This window comes from Aptenodytes forsteri, unplaced genomic scaffold (genome assembly GCF_000699145.1).
Source record: "Aptenodytes forsteri isolate BGI_AS27 unplaced genomic scaffold, ASM69914v1 Scaffold147, whole genome shotgun sequence".
Lineage (NCBI taxonomy): Eukaryota > Metazoa > Chordata > Aves > Sphenisciformes > Spheniscidae > Aptenodytes > Aptenodytes forsteri.
In genome coordinates, this window is record NW_008795320.1 from 1,816,482 (window position 1) to 1,830,090 (window position 13,609).

Here is a 13,609-nt window from a genome sequence, read left to right on the forward strand (position 1 = left end):
GCGTCAGGATGTCCGAGAACCAGCCGAACGCCAACAACCACCACCCGGCCAACAACAACGGGGGTGGCGGGGCTGCCGGGGGGAACAACCGGGGTGTCCGCAACCCCAACCTCAACCAGAACCCCTTGATCAATGTGCGCGATCGCCTTTTCCACGCGCTCTTCTTCAAGATGGCAGTGACCTACGCTCGCCTCTTCCCACCCTCCTTCCGCCGCGTCTTCGAGTTCTTTGTCCTCCTCAAGGTGAGGGGCAGCTTTACGGGGGCTTTATGGGGAGGAGTGGACATTCCTCTTGCTAGCCTGCAGTCGGGCCCTGAGGCATGAATTTCCTTATAAACACAAAAAAGCTTGTCTCTGCTAGAGGTCGCAGCCTGTGTTTGGGCCACCTGCCCCGAGCTGTCCACTGAGCTCCCGTGGGCGCCTCTTCTGTGAGAAAGAGGTGAATAGTTGTAACGATCTGTGCTGGTCCCCACACCACCAGAGCTGGAAATAAAAAGGAAATCACTGAGCCAGCTTGCTGGGCAGCCAGGCTGGTGTGGGTCAGGTCCAGGGATGTGGCGTGAAAGATTTCTGTTTCCAAGCAATCACTCTTTTCGGATACATTGCATACATGAGGTATTTGATTGTTGGAGTTTTGTTGGAGTCTTGTCGTTTCTGGAAGCAATTAATGCACTACCCCATTTTAACCCCATTTCTTTTTAGCAGTCGGCACCCTCAGCTGTGCCTGCACAGTATCACACCTCTGTGTAACAGGGTGAAAACCCACCTGCTTTCTTGTTGATGTGGGTGCAGGATTGGAGACCCACAGAGGGGCCTGTCGGTGTCCGTGGGGTGAACTGCCCGTAGGTTAAATCCTGCACCGTGGCTTCCAGGGCGCACGCTGACACTTCTCGCCAGTGCCAGTATGGGAAATTAGAGTAAGGGGAAGGAAGGAGAGGAGCTTGCCAGGTGACAACAGTGCGCTTCTGCTCTGAGTTTCTAAAATTCAGCCTCTTAAAGCAAGAAAACATTTAGGACAACTTGTCTCATACTGCACATATACATTTTCTCCCCTCCCAAGAAATGTTCAAGGTTTTAACATCTCTCTCTTTTTTTTTCCCCCGTTGTATAACTGGATTCAGGCAGACAGGGAGACTGGAACGGGGATGGTGCTAACGGTGACGCTGTCAGGCAGAGCGAGCGGTCCAGCTGGTAGCGGTTCTTGCTGCTGTCTGCTTTTGATCAAAGCTCTCCCGAGGAAGTAAGAGTATTCACAGGCCATCTGCAGAGAACAGCCTGGTCTCGGCTCTGTGCACAGGGTGCTGGTAGGAGGTGAAGTCAGAGACTGTGGTCCTGCGCACTGCTGTTCGCAGAGTCCTGATACTGCTCGTGGTTCTGCCAGCTTCGACGTGGCTCCTCCTGCGACGAGGGAGGTGTTTCTGATTTACCTTCCCTAGCGTCTTCCAATGCAGCTCCTCTGCAGATGTGATGTTTACCGGTCTGTTTATTCACAGCAAATAGGTCAAGAACGAAATGTAGCAAGGACAGCTGGTTTAATTGGCAATGAGCATCTTAATGCAGTTGGAAAGTGATTGTATGAAACTCAGCTGTGCTGCTTACTGTACCGGCGTTTCTCAGAGCTTTCAGCTGTGAACTTTGGACAGCGTTGGGTAACATCATGCTAGATTTACTACCTTCGCTATAGGGAACGAATTTTATTAGTCCACTTTGTTTTGCTGTGACTTTACAGCTGTTTCTTGGACTGAGCCGGGGCAAGGGAGTGGTGATGCTCCGCGAGCCCAGCCTCGGCAGGCCAGCTCGACCTCCGCTGTGGCAGAGTCCGTACCTCGCAGCGGCGAGTGGCAGGTCTGAATGCGGAGCTGGCGATTCTGCCGTGGGTTTGTGTTGTCCTGCTCTTGTGGTGGGTTGTCTTTTGTTGAGGTTTGCTTTATTTTGCCTTTGTAAAGTTGGGCAGTCTTCTTCGGGCTTCAACAGGAAACACTTTGTGCTGAGGAAGGAAAATGGCTGAAAGCCACAGATGCGTTTCTGTTTCTTTCAGTATGCTTTGGAGCCTCATCACACGTTGGTGCTGTGTTTGATCGGTTTGCCTGCGGTGCAGTCATTTTGGGGATGTTGTTGGTTTGCAGGACCTTACGTGGCACTGGGGCCTGTGCGTGTGGCCTGTGCTTTCAGCAGGACACGTGTACCGCACAGGTATCGGTGGCAGCTCTGGTCTTGTGAACAGGAGGAGATTGTTCTTGCTGCTGTCTCTGCAGTGTTCCCCTGTTGGTACGGTAGTGCTGAAATTGCCTGATTCTGGGCTGCTTTATTGTTGATGCAGGACCGCCAGGGTTGGAAGGCATAAAAGCTCTTCTCCACTTACAAATCCATTTGTCTAAATTAACCCAGTGTCTTTATGGGCAAAGAAGAGACGGTTAAAACTGGGGAGTCTGTAAACAGGCCAAGGTTGGTTGGGCTGATGGTCTCTGCTTTGTTTCTTGCTGTGTGTAGGCTCTCTTTGTGCTCTTCATCCTGGCTTACATTCACATCGCCTTTTCCCGCTCGCCCATTAACTGCTTGGAGCACGTGCGAGAGAAATGGCCACGCGATGGCATCTTGCGGGTGGAAATACAGCGCAACTCGAGCCGAGCCCCCATCTTCCTGCAATTCTGTGGTGTTGAGAAGTTCCCAGGAATGGTAGTTGAGTCCACAGCTGAGGAAGAGGAGGAGGAAGAGGAGGAAATGACTGTGGATATGTTTGAAAACAGCTCTATCAAGGTAAAGACGTGTTCCTTCTATACACAGAAGGAAATAGGAACCTGGGTGTCGGTTTGGGGAGAAATGGTTTGTTAGAATCCTAAGTATGCCACAGTCCCTCTGTGAGCCCTCAGTCACCTGGAAACAGAGTGTGTTCCGTGGCTTTTCCTGAATCTCCACGTTAGCCTCTGATGGTTTAAGATAGAAAGTAAAGCCTGAGAAAGTGGCGGCCTCTTTTGTCCTCCTTTTGGTGGTGGAGGCCTTTGCCGGGGGCACAGAGGGAGCACAGAAGATGGGAACTGAAATGACTGCTAACATGACTTTCCCTGCCACGATTTTCCAACAGTTTGAGCTGGATATCGAGCCCAAGGTGTTCCTCAAGCCATCCCGGGTGAGCAGCACCGAGGCACTGACCCACAATGAAAGCCAGGAGTTCTTGTTTAGTGAAGCAGCCACTAAAGGTATGCAGCCTCTGAGGGAGACTGTGTCCGAGTTTGAGATGCTAGCCAGAGCAGGTAAAGACAACTTACGCTGCTATCTGTGCTCTCTCCTTCCCCTGCCCCGTGCATCTTCCCTGCACGTCTCATTCCTTCTGGCTTCTCTGGGCACGTGCATAGTAACCTTAAATGTCTTCCCTGATGCATTCCCCGGTGGTTAATCTTGCCAATACTAACACTAGATCCACAGCAAGATCTTTCCTTCGGCTGAGGGAGGCTGGGAGTCAGGGGTCGTCTGGGCTATAAAATTTCCTGAAGCTTCTTGGTCTGGCATCGTGTTTCTGCAGTGATCGGTGCCAGATATCTCAGATTAATGTGAACTTCCCTCTTCTGAGCAGCTCGCTGTCGTCTTGAGATCTGCAGGGATCCCACTGACAGCGCACATTCCTCCTTGTGTTAACAGGCTTTGGGCTGTATTTTGCGTCCCTGAGTCAACACCAGTACTTGGAATAGCTAATTAATCCTGAAAGATACTGAGCAAGTTTTAGTGGATTGCGAGATACAGCATAGCTGCTCTGCATCGTTCAGGATATCATCCTGCTTTATCCCTCCCCTTGTTCCAGCATGACTTAAGCTGCTAATGTCTCGTAAACTCTAGAGGGAGATCTAGTGGCTTTGTATTATTTAAAATGGAATTCCAGTGTTGGAAAACAACTGTTTCTAGCAGTTAGGGGAGGAAATCTATTAAAAAATAATGATGTTAAAACAGAAACATGGCAATTGGATTCTTATTTAATTTGCCTTTTTCACCTACACTTTTATCCCTGGAAAGACTGGAATTCTTTGCTCTTCAGAAGTACTGGGTGTTCTAGCTGTGGAGGATTGAGAGGCTGGACACTGCAATGGCACTGTTCCCTTGGTCTTGCAGTGGTTTTGCTTGATGCTGATCCAGAACTCATTAGTCCTGAATTTAAGATCATTAAGTCGCATAAGACTAGAGAGCAGTAAATATTTTTGGTGCAATACCTTTATTAATAATTGCCTAAGTTCTGCAAGAGTCACGTTGTACAGTGCTGTGCGCGCTGACGGGCTGTGCTTTGATTTGCTGAACGCCTGGTTGGAAATGATCCAGCAACGTGGTGGGAGAGAGAATTGTGCTGCTTCCCAATGTAGTTAAAAAATTCATCTTTTCAAATGGGTCCCAAATCCCCAAACACCTGTTTTTATTGGTTTTTTTCCAGGTTTCTTGTGCTATAAGTGCACCAAATTTCATGTTTAGACAGAATCTTTTATCGTGGAAAAATGTTTTATGATACAAAGGAAGTAATTCTTTTGTTGCTATTTAAACACTTTATTTCCATTTGAGCTTAAAACTGTTTTGTAATGGAAACAAAAGATGAAACAAACACACCCGCCTGCGTTTGCTGCCCAAGAAGTGGGATCAGAGGCGGGGAAGTAAAGTGGGCATTTCTGTCAGTGATGTGTCGCTGTAAGTCAGAAGAGGCAGGTACATTTCTTTTAAGTTATTGTATCCTTTTAACTTTTTTGCTGCGTTGTTGTGAGATGCCTGACAGCTGCCTCCCCTCACCTCTTGCAAGACACACTGTGACACTTCGAAAGATCAGGGATTAAATTGCTTGGCTCCGACTTAAGCAGGAGGTTTTGTCCTTTCAGAGATGATGTAGCAAAAAACATCTTTTTTTGAACTTTTCTTTAAAAAAAAAAAAGTAAATAAAAAATCAAGGAAACTTCAGGCACCAAAATTTTTTTGGAAAGCCGTAATTGCTCCTGCCTTTAGTTTTGAGATTTGTAATTGCAGCAGTGACCTCTGTCTCCTGAGAAGTGCAGTGCTCTTGCCCTGTGAAGTGTTCACTTGGTGTTCAGCAGGTGTTAAGTGTATTTTCCTGCTGTTTCCTTTCCTAAACAACATAGAAAGCAGAAATTGAACAGAGCAAGAACAAGTGGTCTAGGGCTCGCCAGGCAAAGATGTGGGCAGATTCTGGACAATGCTTGACAGAGCTTGGAACCACTGCCCTGAAGCTTTCTCAGAAGTTTCACATTAAGGACTAACGTCAAGGGAATGGGCTGCAATTTCAAAGAATTTGTATTGATTTGTTTTAAATTGGTTGAAGGAAGCCTGGAGCCTGTGTTTGCAACTAATTCTCTTTTCCAGAATGTGGTGGGAGGGAGGGAGGGAATCCAGAGGTGCTATTTCTTCTTGGTAGCTGTTTGCAAACCCTGCTGTTGAGTCTCCCTTCCCGCCCTCTCTTGCAGTGTGGCCGCAGGAAGAGTACATTGTGGAGTACTCCTTGGAGTACGGGTTTTTGCGCCTGTCCCAGAGCACTCGCCAGCGCCTCAGCATCCCAGTCATGGTGGTGACTTTGGGTGAGTGAGGGAGCCAGCCCGCTCTGGTGCAGGGGTGGGTGAGTGCTCTGCAGAGATACCTACGCGCCGTTTCCTCTTTAGTCTTGCGGAAACTATTTATAACAGTTGATGGCGCTCATTTTCCGTGTAGGAGAGCTTCTTTAAATTGCTTTAGTGGGTCATACCTTTCCAAGAGGAGTAGTCTGAAATGGTGGAGCCTGTTTCAGTGAGCCCTAATGTTGTGTCCAGCACAGTTTTCTCATTGAGGAAGGAAGAGCCTCATGGTACTGAAGATCTAGGCTTAGCGTGGAGCAGCAGCAGCGCAATGTTAGAGCCCAGTGGCGGGAGCAATTGCGCATGTGTCGGGGACGATGCTGAGCAGATCTGCTTGGCACTGTCTCAACGTACTTCTGTGCCCCTGTTAGCCCAGCAGACCGTTTTCCTGGAACAGCGTTCTCTTCACCTGGCATTTGCTCCATTAAAATCTGTCCAAGTCAGAAATAATGGTCTCAAACTTTCTCGTGCCTGTGATCATAATTGATCTGTAATGAACTGTAGTGCAGCAATCAGACTAGAGTTCGTTACTTACTCCTAATCAAACTGAAGCACAGCTGGGCTGGAGTATTAAGCAGTGATCCCGTATAGGTCATGGGCATGTTAAATGCCCAATAATTTCCATGTTAAATGTCTATTTACTGACCTGGGTTTTCCAATTCAGCTAGACAAATTCCTTCATAAGTATCCTAGTAATTTACTGAAAAATTATTTGTGTTCATGCTTCCTGTTTTGCTTAGATTTGGGTTATTTTTACAAGCTGATCAGTGTTTGTACAGTAGAATGCAGTACCAGCTTCATGAGATGGAATTGAACAGGCTTCGTTAGTGCCCAGAGCCGTGGGGAGGCGTTTGCGTGTCCTCCACTGCAGGAGGATGGATGGGGACGGTGGGCCCCAGCAGCGTCACGCTGAGTCCAGCTGATGGCTAAAAAGTCTCAGTTGGCCCACTGAGTCTTACCAGAACTTGTTTCTCTGGGCCATTAGTTGGCGTGAGCCTAGGGAGATAGTCCAAGCCTAGAAGGCAAACTCCCTTTATGTCTGTGCCAACAGAGAGTGTGACAGCCCTGATGTAATTCTTAAGGCCTGATTGACATTAGCATTTTGACAGCCTGGCTACATTTGTCAGGGGGTGACGTTTTCCCTCCCAGTCCTGCCCAATTTAGTTACGCTGCCAAAGGTCCAAGTGCAGACGCAGGTCTGCTGGCAAATGTGTCCTTCTGAGTGATGAGAAGACTGTGTGCTTGCCCTGCCGCCTCTGTGGCTTAAGGTATGAACAATCTGAATGGGGTTTTTTTGTCTTCTCTCTAGATCCTACCAGGGATCAGTGCTTTGGGGACAGGTTCAGTCGCCTATTGCTGGACGAGTTCCTGGGTTATGATGACATCCTGATGTCAAGTGTCAAAGCTTTAGCTGAAAATGAAGAAAACAAAGGTAAGGCTTGGAGGAATCGCTTTCAGCAGCTGTGCAGAGCAGTTGATGTTTTTATGATGGATGCATGAATATCGTCTTCTGACTATCGATTAATCTCTATGCAGGGAACGGTTCCCTGTGTTATGTAGGGATGTTATTGTCAGGGACAAAATGAAACAAGTGGGAGGGGAGAGATGTCTGCAAACGTGATGTCCTACTGCCTTATTGCACTGCGTAACAAGAGTGCTGCCGTGAGGAGGTGTTGCCATAGATTTGCTTTAAATCCTATTTCCTTAGAAAGCACTGGAAGTTTGTTCTTAGTTTGTGGGTTAATCGCACTGAGCTTGTGCCTTTTTTCTCAGGTTTCCTTCGCAACGTGGTGTCTGGGGAACACTATCGCTTTGTCAGCATGTGGATGGCTAGGACTTCCTATCTGGCAGCCTTTGTCATCATGGTCATATTTGTAAGTTGACGGGAGCTAGGCATTGCCTGGTGCTGGTCAGCGTATGTTTGATGTTACAGTACAGGCCTGAGCTCTCATCTGCTTTTAAAGCTAAGCTGATGGAGTACGAGGTTCTACTCTGGGTTTTTTTGATGTGGGTTCTTAAAGTCCTAGAACAGAAACAAACAGAGGAGCTGAAATAGAATGAAATAATGGGGGTGTTTTTGTCAAAAGGGAGATTCGGGTTCGAGAGCCTCTAAGTGTGGTTAAACACTCAGGGTGCCAAGGCACGGGGTGCGGAAGTTTGTCCTCCTTTTAAGAACAGGTCTAACTCATTTGCCAGGCGTGATCACGATAGAACCGAGTCTCCTGTGATTATGTGTGGGGTGATTACAGATAAGTATTAGACAAGATCCCAAGTGATAACTAAGCCTGTGTTCATAGTCTTGGGTGACTGTCTCCCTTTGTGTCTGACCGTCCACTGATGCAGCTCCTTGTACAATAATATTGTGGCCAGTGAGAGAGGAGGAAGTGAGTGCTGGGTGACCGTTGTCGGAGAGGCATTATGAGCTGCTGGGAGGAGCAGAGATGTAGGACAGGAAGAAATCCTAGTTCCAGCTCTGCTGCTGCTGTTTGGTTTGGCCCCTGCTCAAATATTCAGAATCGGTCTCTCTACAAACAAATTACTTACTGTCTATTTCACTGCAGTAATACAAAGACTAATTGCTGTTTGTGAAGTCTTAATTATTCTTTGGGAAATCAGTCTGCATAGCTCAAACTAACAAACGTGGGATATGCACAGCACGCTGGGCAACATTGCAAGTCCAAGCTCGCCTGTCCAGGCCTCTGCCGTAGCGTGATTCAGAAAGTGACTCCCTGGACCTGTGTGGCTCTAACGCTGGCTTCTGTTCTTGTATTTCAGACTCTGTCCGTTTCGATGCTGTTGCGCTACTCGCACCATCAGATCTTTGTCTTCATTGGTAAGGATTTTCTAAGGGATTTAGGGTGTACTGGACACTGTGCCTGCTCCAGCACAGTGTATCATGTATATACTCTTGACTGTCATCGTTTAGAAGGGTCCTGATGTAGCTGCACAGGGAATGTATCCCCCCTATAGCCCCGTCACCGTGCTTGCGAGAGCTGTTCTGTCTCTTGACAATTGTCAGGGCCGGTGGACTTGGGACAGTGGGCTTCACTGCACGTTGCAGTGCTCTGAATGGCGAGTAATGGGGTGGAGGGTTCCGTGGCCCCACATCCACTTTGTATTATAGTATGTTTTCTTTCTTGCAGTTGACCTGTTACAGATGCTGGAAATGAACATGACAATTGCATTCCCTGCAGCTCCCCTCCTCACTGTCATTCTGGCTCTAGTAGGTAAGGACATTAGCTCACTTCTTGTGAATGTGCAGCAATTCCCTTTGGGATCTGTAGAAAGTATAATTCCCTGTTCTGACCTGGCCACGGCAGGTGGTTAGTGTGTCTGCTCATCACAGGGTGGAAGGCTCTGGAATTTGATGGCACAGTGAGCTGCATTGTCCTTCTGGGTCCCCTGGAAAAGCAGTTCATTTGGAAATCACATAAACTGAAGCTTTGTCTGTCACTTTTAGTTCATTTCAGATTCACACTTCCTGTGACCACGTTGCATTAGCACAATTTGAATTTAAAAAACAAGCAACAAACACCACCCACCCCCCCACCCCCGAAATCTGCGCTGTCCGGAGCCAGCTGATCCTCTGGCCTGTGTAGTGACTGCAGTCAGCGGTGAAACATGTTCGCCCTTAGCTGCTGCTTTAAACGGAGCTAATTTGTCCTGCTGTGGTCTTTGCTGTACAGTCGTACAGCCCCGGCTCTGGACATGACGGAGGATTCCCTCACACGCCCCTCTGGGAAGCCCTTTGCCGAACTGGTGTCTGTGCCCTGCAGCGTGCTGATGTCAGACACCCTCTGTCCTGTAGGTATGGAGGCCATTATGTCAGAGTTCTTCAATGACACCACAACTGCGTTTTACATCATCCTTATCGTGTGGCTGGCTGACCAATACGATGCTATCTGTTGCCACACCAATACGAGCAAGAGGCATTGGCTCAGGTAAGAGCTGGCTGGGACCTGGCTCCCGTATTGCGCGTTCTCACTGCATGTCCCGTTCTCTGGTGGGAGGCTGCTTCAGATCCTTCCCAGCCCTCCCGGGCAGGAGGGCTTCCACTCTTGAGAGCTTCTGTACGTCTCCTTGGGAGCTGTCCTGCCTGCCACAGGGTCCAAAGTGCGATCGCTTCCACTTTGGGTCTTGTGCCTGGGTCTCAAGAATCACCTCAATCCTTTGCCTGCCCTTTGGTTTGCCCTGTTGAAGACCTGTTCATAGCGAGGCAATTCTAATTACCTGTTAATGGGAGTCTGCACCACCCTGTGCAAAGTGCCCCAGCTCAGAACGGAGTTAGGAGTGGGAAGAAACTCGCGTTTGTCCTGTCCGTTGACATATCCTGATGTTTATTGCCTTTCTGTCCAGGTTCTTCTATCTGTACCACTTTGCCTTCTATGCTTACCACTATCGATTCAACGGGCAGTACAGCAGCCTGGCTCTCGTCACCTCGTGGCTCTTCATCCAGGTGAGTAGCTGCCACTTCTGCTGCACGTTGGTGCAACCAGCTGCACAGGGGCAGGTGCCATCCTTGTGAATTCAGTCCTGGTCACTCCACCCGCCTCAGAGGGGTCTGGCTGCCTGCGATTTAAACTGTTACACTGCTGATTGCTCACGCTGCCTGTGCTGTTAAAAAGTGAAGGAAATCCACTGCAGTTGGTTTTTTATCAAACTTCTTGTCGAGCTGAGTTTGAGTAGGGATCTTTATTTATGTAAGAGATTGAAATAATCCCTGGTTTGGAAATGGAACAGCAGAAGGAGGCTATTGAACAGCAGGACTTTTTGGTCACTGGCTCAAATCCAGCCACGTGCCTGACAGTAGGCTGATGTCAAGTGAGTTTTGGAAGGCGTTAGGGAAGGATTTCTATCCCGTCTTTCTGGAAGAAATCCCACTGAGGATATCCCATGCAGAGGCTGAGGAGTTGGTCGTCTGTGCAGTGAAGATGCTGGCAAGACCACCTCCAAATTGATGTCTCCAGTATCCTGGGTCAAGCAAACCTTTTGTGTGTCTCTGGCTGTTGACCTGCCCCCTTTCTCTGCTGCAGGATGGAGACAGGGAACTGAGGATGGGCCAGAGAAGTGTCTTTACTCTTCTTGTTCTCAGCCCTTAAAAGGGAAGGGGGGGTTGTACTCCATTGCCTGTCTTCAGAGAGAAACTATAAAAGCAGCTTTCAGGAATCGTAGTAGAAGGGATAAATCTTTCCAAAATTTCAGATAACCTCTTGGCTATCAGAGCAGCCAAATTCTCCAGTCACTGTCTTCACAGTGAGAGGAAAGCATAGTTTTCTAAGGTATGTCTGGGCTCGCAGCCCAGGCCCAAGGAGTGACTCCTTTCTCTTTGCCTTCTCTAGCATTCGATGATTTACTTCTTCCATCACTATGAGCTGCCAGCCATTCTCCAGCAGATCAGGATCCAGGAGATGCTGTTGCAGAACCAGCAGGTGGGCCAGGGGACTCAGACAACACTCCAAGACAACCTCAACAACAACACTACAGCTGCCCCCGTTGATGTGGGGAGCCGCCGACCCCACCTGGCCGCCGGACCCTCTGGGGAGAGCAGCAGCACGGCTGCCCTGACGCCCAGCGAGGCCTCCAGTGTCATCGCTGCTGCCACAGCGGCTTCTGTTGGCAGCGACCTGAACTGGGTAGCTGAGACAGCTGCCATCGTTACAGAAGCCTCGTTTCTCTCCGACCTGAGCACTACCCTCCTGGAGCCAAATGTGGTGCACGAAGCCATGGCCAACGGGAACCCCCAGGATGCTGCTGCTGCCTCCAGTTTGGTTGCCCGCATCAGGGTCAGCAGCGACCACCCGGAGACGGCCATGGGCTCCATCACCATTGAGGTCACTTCAACATCTGTGGTGGCTGCAGCAGATGTTCCCCCCGCTGCAGAGGCGGCACCAGCTGTGCCCCTCGTCCCGCTGCAGGAGGAGGGGGCCTCACTCCCCAGCCCTTCCCTTCCTGAGCAGACTGAGGCTGTCGAGGGCTCAGACAGCCAAGCAAAACCTGGCGCCAAGAACTGCGTTGCAGACAGCAGCGTGGCAGAGACCCCTCCAGCCTTTGTGGAGGAGGCTGACCAGGACAGACGCTTGGGTCGTGCTCTTGGGGACCGGGGGGAAAGCAGCCCTTGCCCAGCACCGGCGGATAGTACACCTAGCTCCAAACCTTGCTCGGAGCCAGACTTGAGGAGCCTCTCTTGAGTCCCTGTTACTGTAATTCTGGACTGCCAGGAAGGCATTTGGATTTCGTTTGTTACTATTTCTCACTTCACCGTCATCCTTAACCCATGAATTCCTCTTAACGGAGGCAGAGCAGCTGGGACAGAGGAAAGGTGCTGCAGTGAAATCCCCTGGGAAAAGCACGTGTGCGCTTGTGTACGAGAGGCTGACGCGCGTGGGACTGCTGGGAGGGAGGGACGAGGCGTTCCCTCCCACGGCCTGCGAGGCTCGGGGGCCTCCTGCCGCGGCTGCAGGCGAGCAGGCTGCCTCCTCCAGCCCTGCAGTCGGCTCCGTGCCCGCACTTTTCCTTGCCCCCGGCTGCCCCAGCGTTGCCCCCTGCGGTCGCGTTTGCAGTCCAGGTGCTGTTCACAAGCGTCAGCTGATTTGTGACAGACCACGCGTGTGTGGCAGCTTTCTGGTTAGAACAGCAGCTGCGTACGAACGGGGAAAGTGTTTTCGGACATCCTTGGGAGAGCCACAGAAGGCAGAGGAGAAACCTGGTAAACTTTCCTTCTCCTTAAGGAGAAGGAGAACTTAAGACCTTCCCCAAACACTAGATCTGCTCATGCCAGGGCAAAGCTGGGCGATAACCAAAGCAGAAACTGCAGTTCAGCCCCATTTTTTTCGTCCTTGAACTTCCCTCGGTCAGTGGGTTTGAGGGGTAGAAGCTGCCGTGTGCAGGTTAGAGCTTCCATCCAGGAGAGATGCGTTTGGCTGGGCTTGGAAGCAGCGGGGTTGATTCCTGTGCTGGTCAGCCATGGAGAAATGCTGTCCCTTCTGCTGCTGGTGACCTCCGCGGGGGCTTTGGGAATTTAGCTCTCTTAGATGTATGTGGCCAGCATAAAGTGGGAGCTACTGGCACAGGCAAATGGTCTCAAGTAATATCTGCTGGGAGCTGATCTGTAGCGTCGGTGTCTGTAGCGATGTTTGGGACAAGGAGGACAGCAGCTCTGCCTCTGTACAACTCTGCTTTGGCGCCTGCCGCTGTGGGTGATGTAGTTTGCTTTTCAGTGCCTTGTCCCTTCAATGGGACACGTCCGCATTGAAGATCAGCCCCATCCCAGAGGAGGGAGCAGCTTTTCACTGGCTGAACTGTGGCATGAGATGGTTTAGCAAAGAACCAAAACACTAAAGCCAAGACATTTCAGCTAATTTTCCTTCATTTCCCTGGCAGTGGAGGTGAGGCTGGCTGTACCCGACCCCTCCGCGATACAGCTGGCTGAGTTGGGGGGCTGGGACGGGGACCGGCTGCCCCTGAGGGTGGGCTGGACCCAGGCGGGGATATGGCTGGAAGGAGGGTTTACGCTTGTAGGTAGAGCGGGGCGACACAGGAGTGTGTCGTGTCTGTAGGGCTGAGAGGAGAGAGAAGCTCGGGGAGAAACGTGGTGGAAAAGGGCAGCGCTGGGAGGTGACACGTGGGGCACTCTGCTCTTTGGGGGGCAACTGGGTCGCTGTAGAAGTGTCCCCGAGTTCAGCCTCATCTCCCCACAGCTGAGCAGCGTCTGTGGAGTCCATCCCCCTCGGAGGGCTCTTGTGTGCATTTCAGTGTCTTCCACCAGGAAAGGGTTCCCATGTCAGCACCGTGGGGGCTCAGAGCCCCCCGTTTCACTTTCTCTGCATTTTCTGCCCAGGTGCCCCCCCCCTGAATGAAGAGTAGAGTTCATTCTATTTAATTAATGTACAAAATGTGTTTGTATATAATAATAAATACTATATCTAACAGCTGCTGTGGTGCTGCTCTGGTGTCCTGCTAGCAGTTGTGCTGGGTTCCTGCTGGAAGTTGAGGTGTGAGGATCCTGTGGCTCGCCGGGGA

General features: G+C 50.2%; 1 protein-coding gene across 1 annotated transcript; it reads left to right on the forward strand.

Annotated features, from left to right (window-relative positions):
* The first annotated feature begins 8 nt into the window (after positions 1-8).
* On the forward strand, positions 9-13,433 carry TMEM259 (transmembrane protein 259). The gene is made up of 11 exons (XM_019472226.1): positions 9-242; positions 2,490-2,756; positions 3,082-3,250; positions 5,447-5,557; positions 6,900-7,022; positions 7,364-7,464; positions 8,366-8,423; positions 8,734-8,817; positions 9,399-9,531; positions 9,947-10,046; positions 10,930-13,433. Exons 1-11 carry the CDS (start codon positions 9-11, stop codon positions 11,776-11,778), a joined length of 2,229 nt encoding a protein of 742 aa, XP_019327771.1. The 3' UTR covers positions 11,779-13,433.
* Positions 13,434-13,609: the final 176 nt, after the last annotated feature.

Excerpts from the sequence above, each read along its gene's own strand:
- TMEM259 (XM_019472226.1), top strand. The coding sequence starts at position 9 with ATGTCCGAGAACCAGCCGAACGCCAACAACCACCACCCGGCCAACAAC. Across the intron at positions 2,757-3,081 it reads TTGAAAACAGCTCTATCAAG|TTTGAGCTGGATATCGAGCC; the intron begins GTAAAGACGTGT and ends ATTTTCCAACAG. Across the intron at positions 9,532-9,946 it reads AGCAAGAGGCATTGGCTCAG|GTTCTTCTATCTGTACCACT; the intron begins GTAAGAGCTGGC and ends CTTTCTGTCCAG.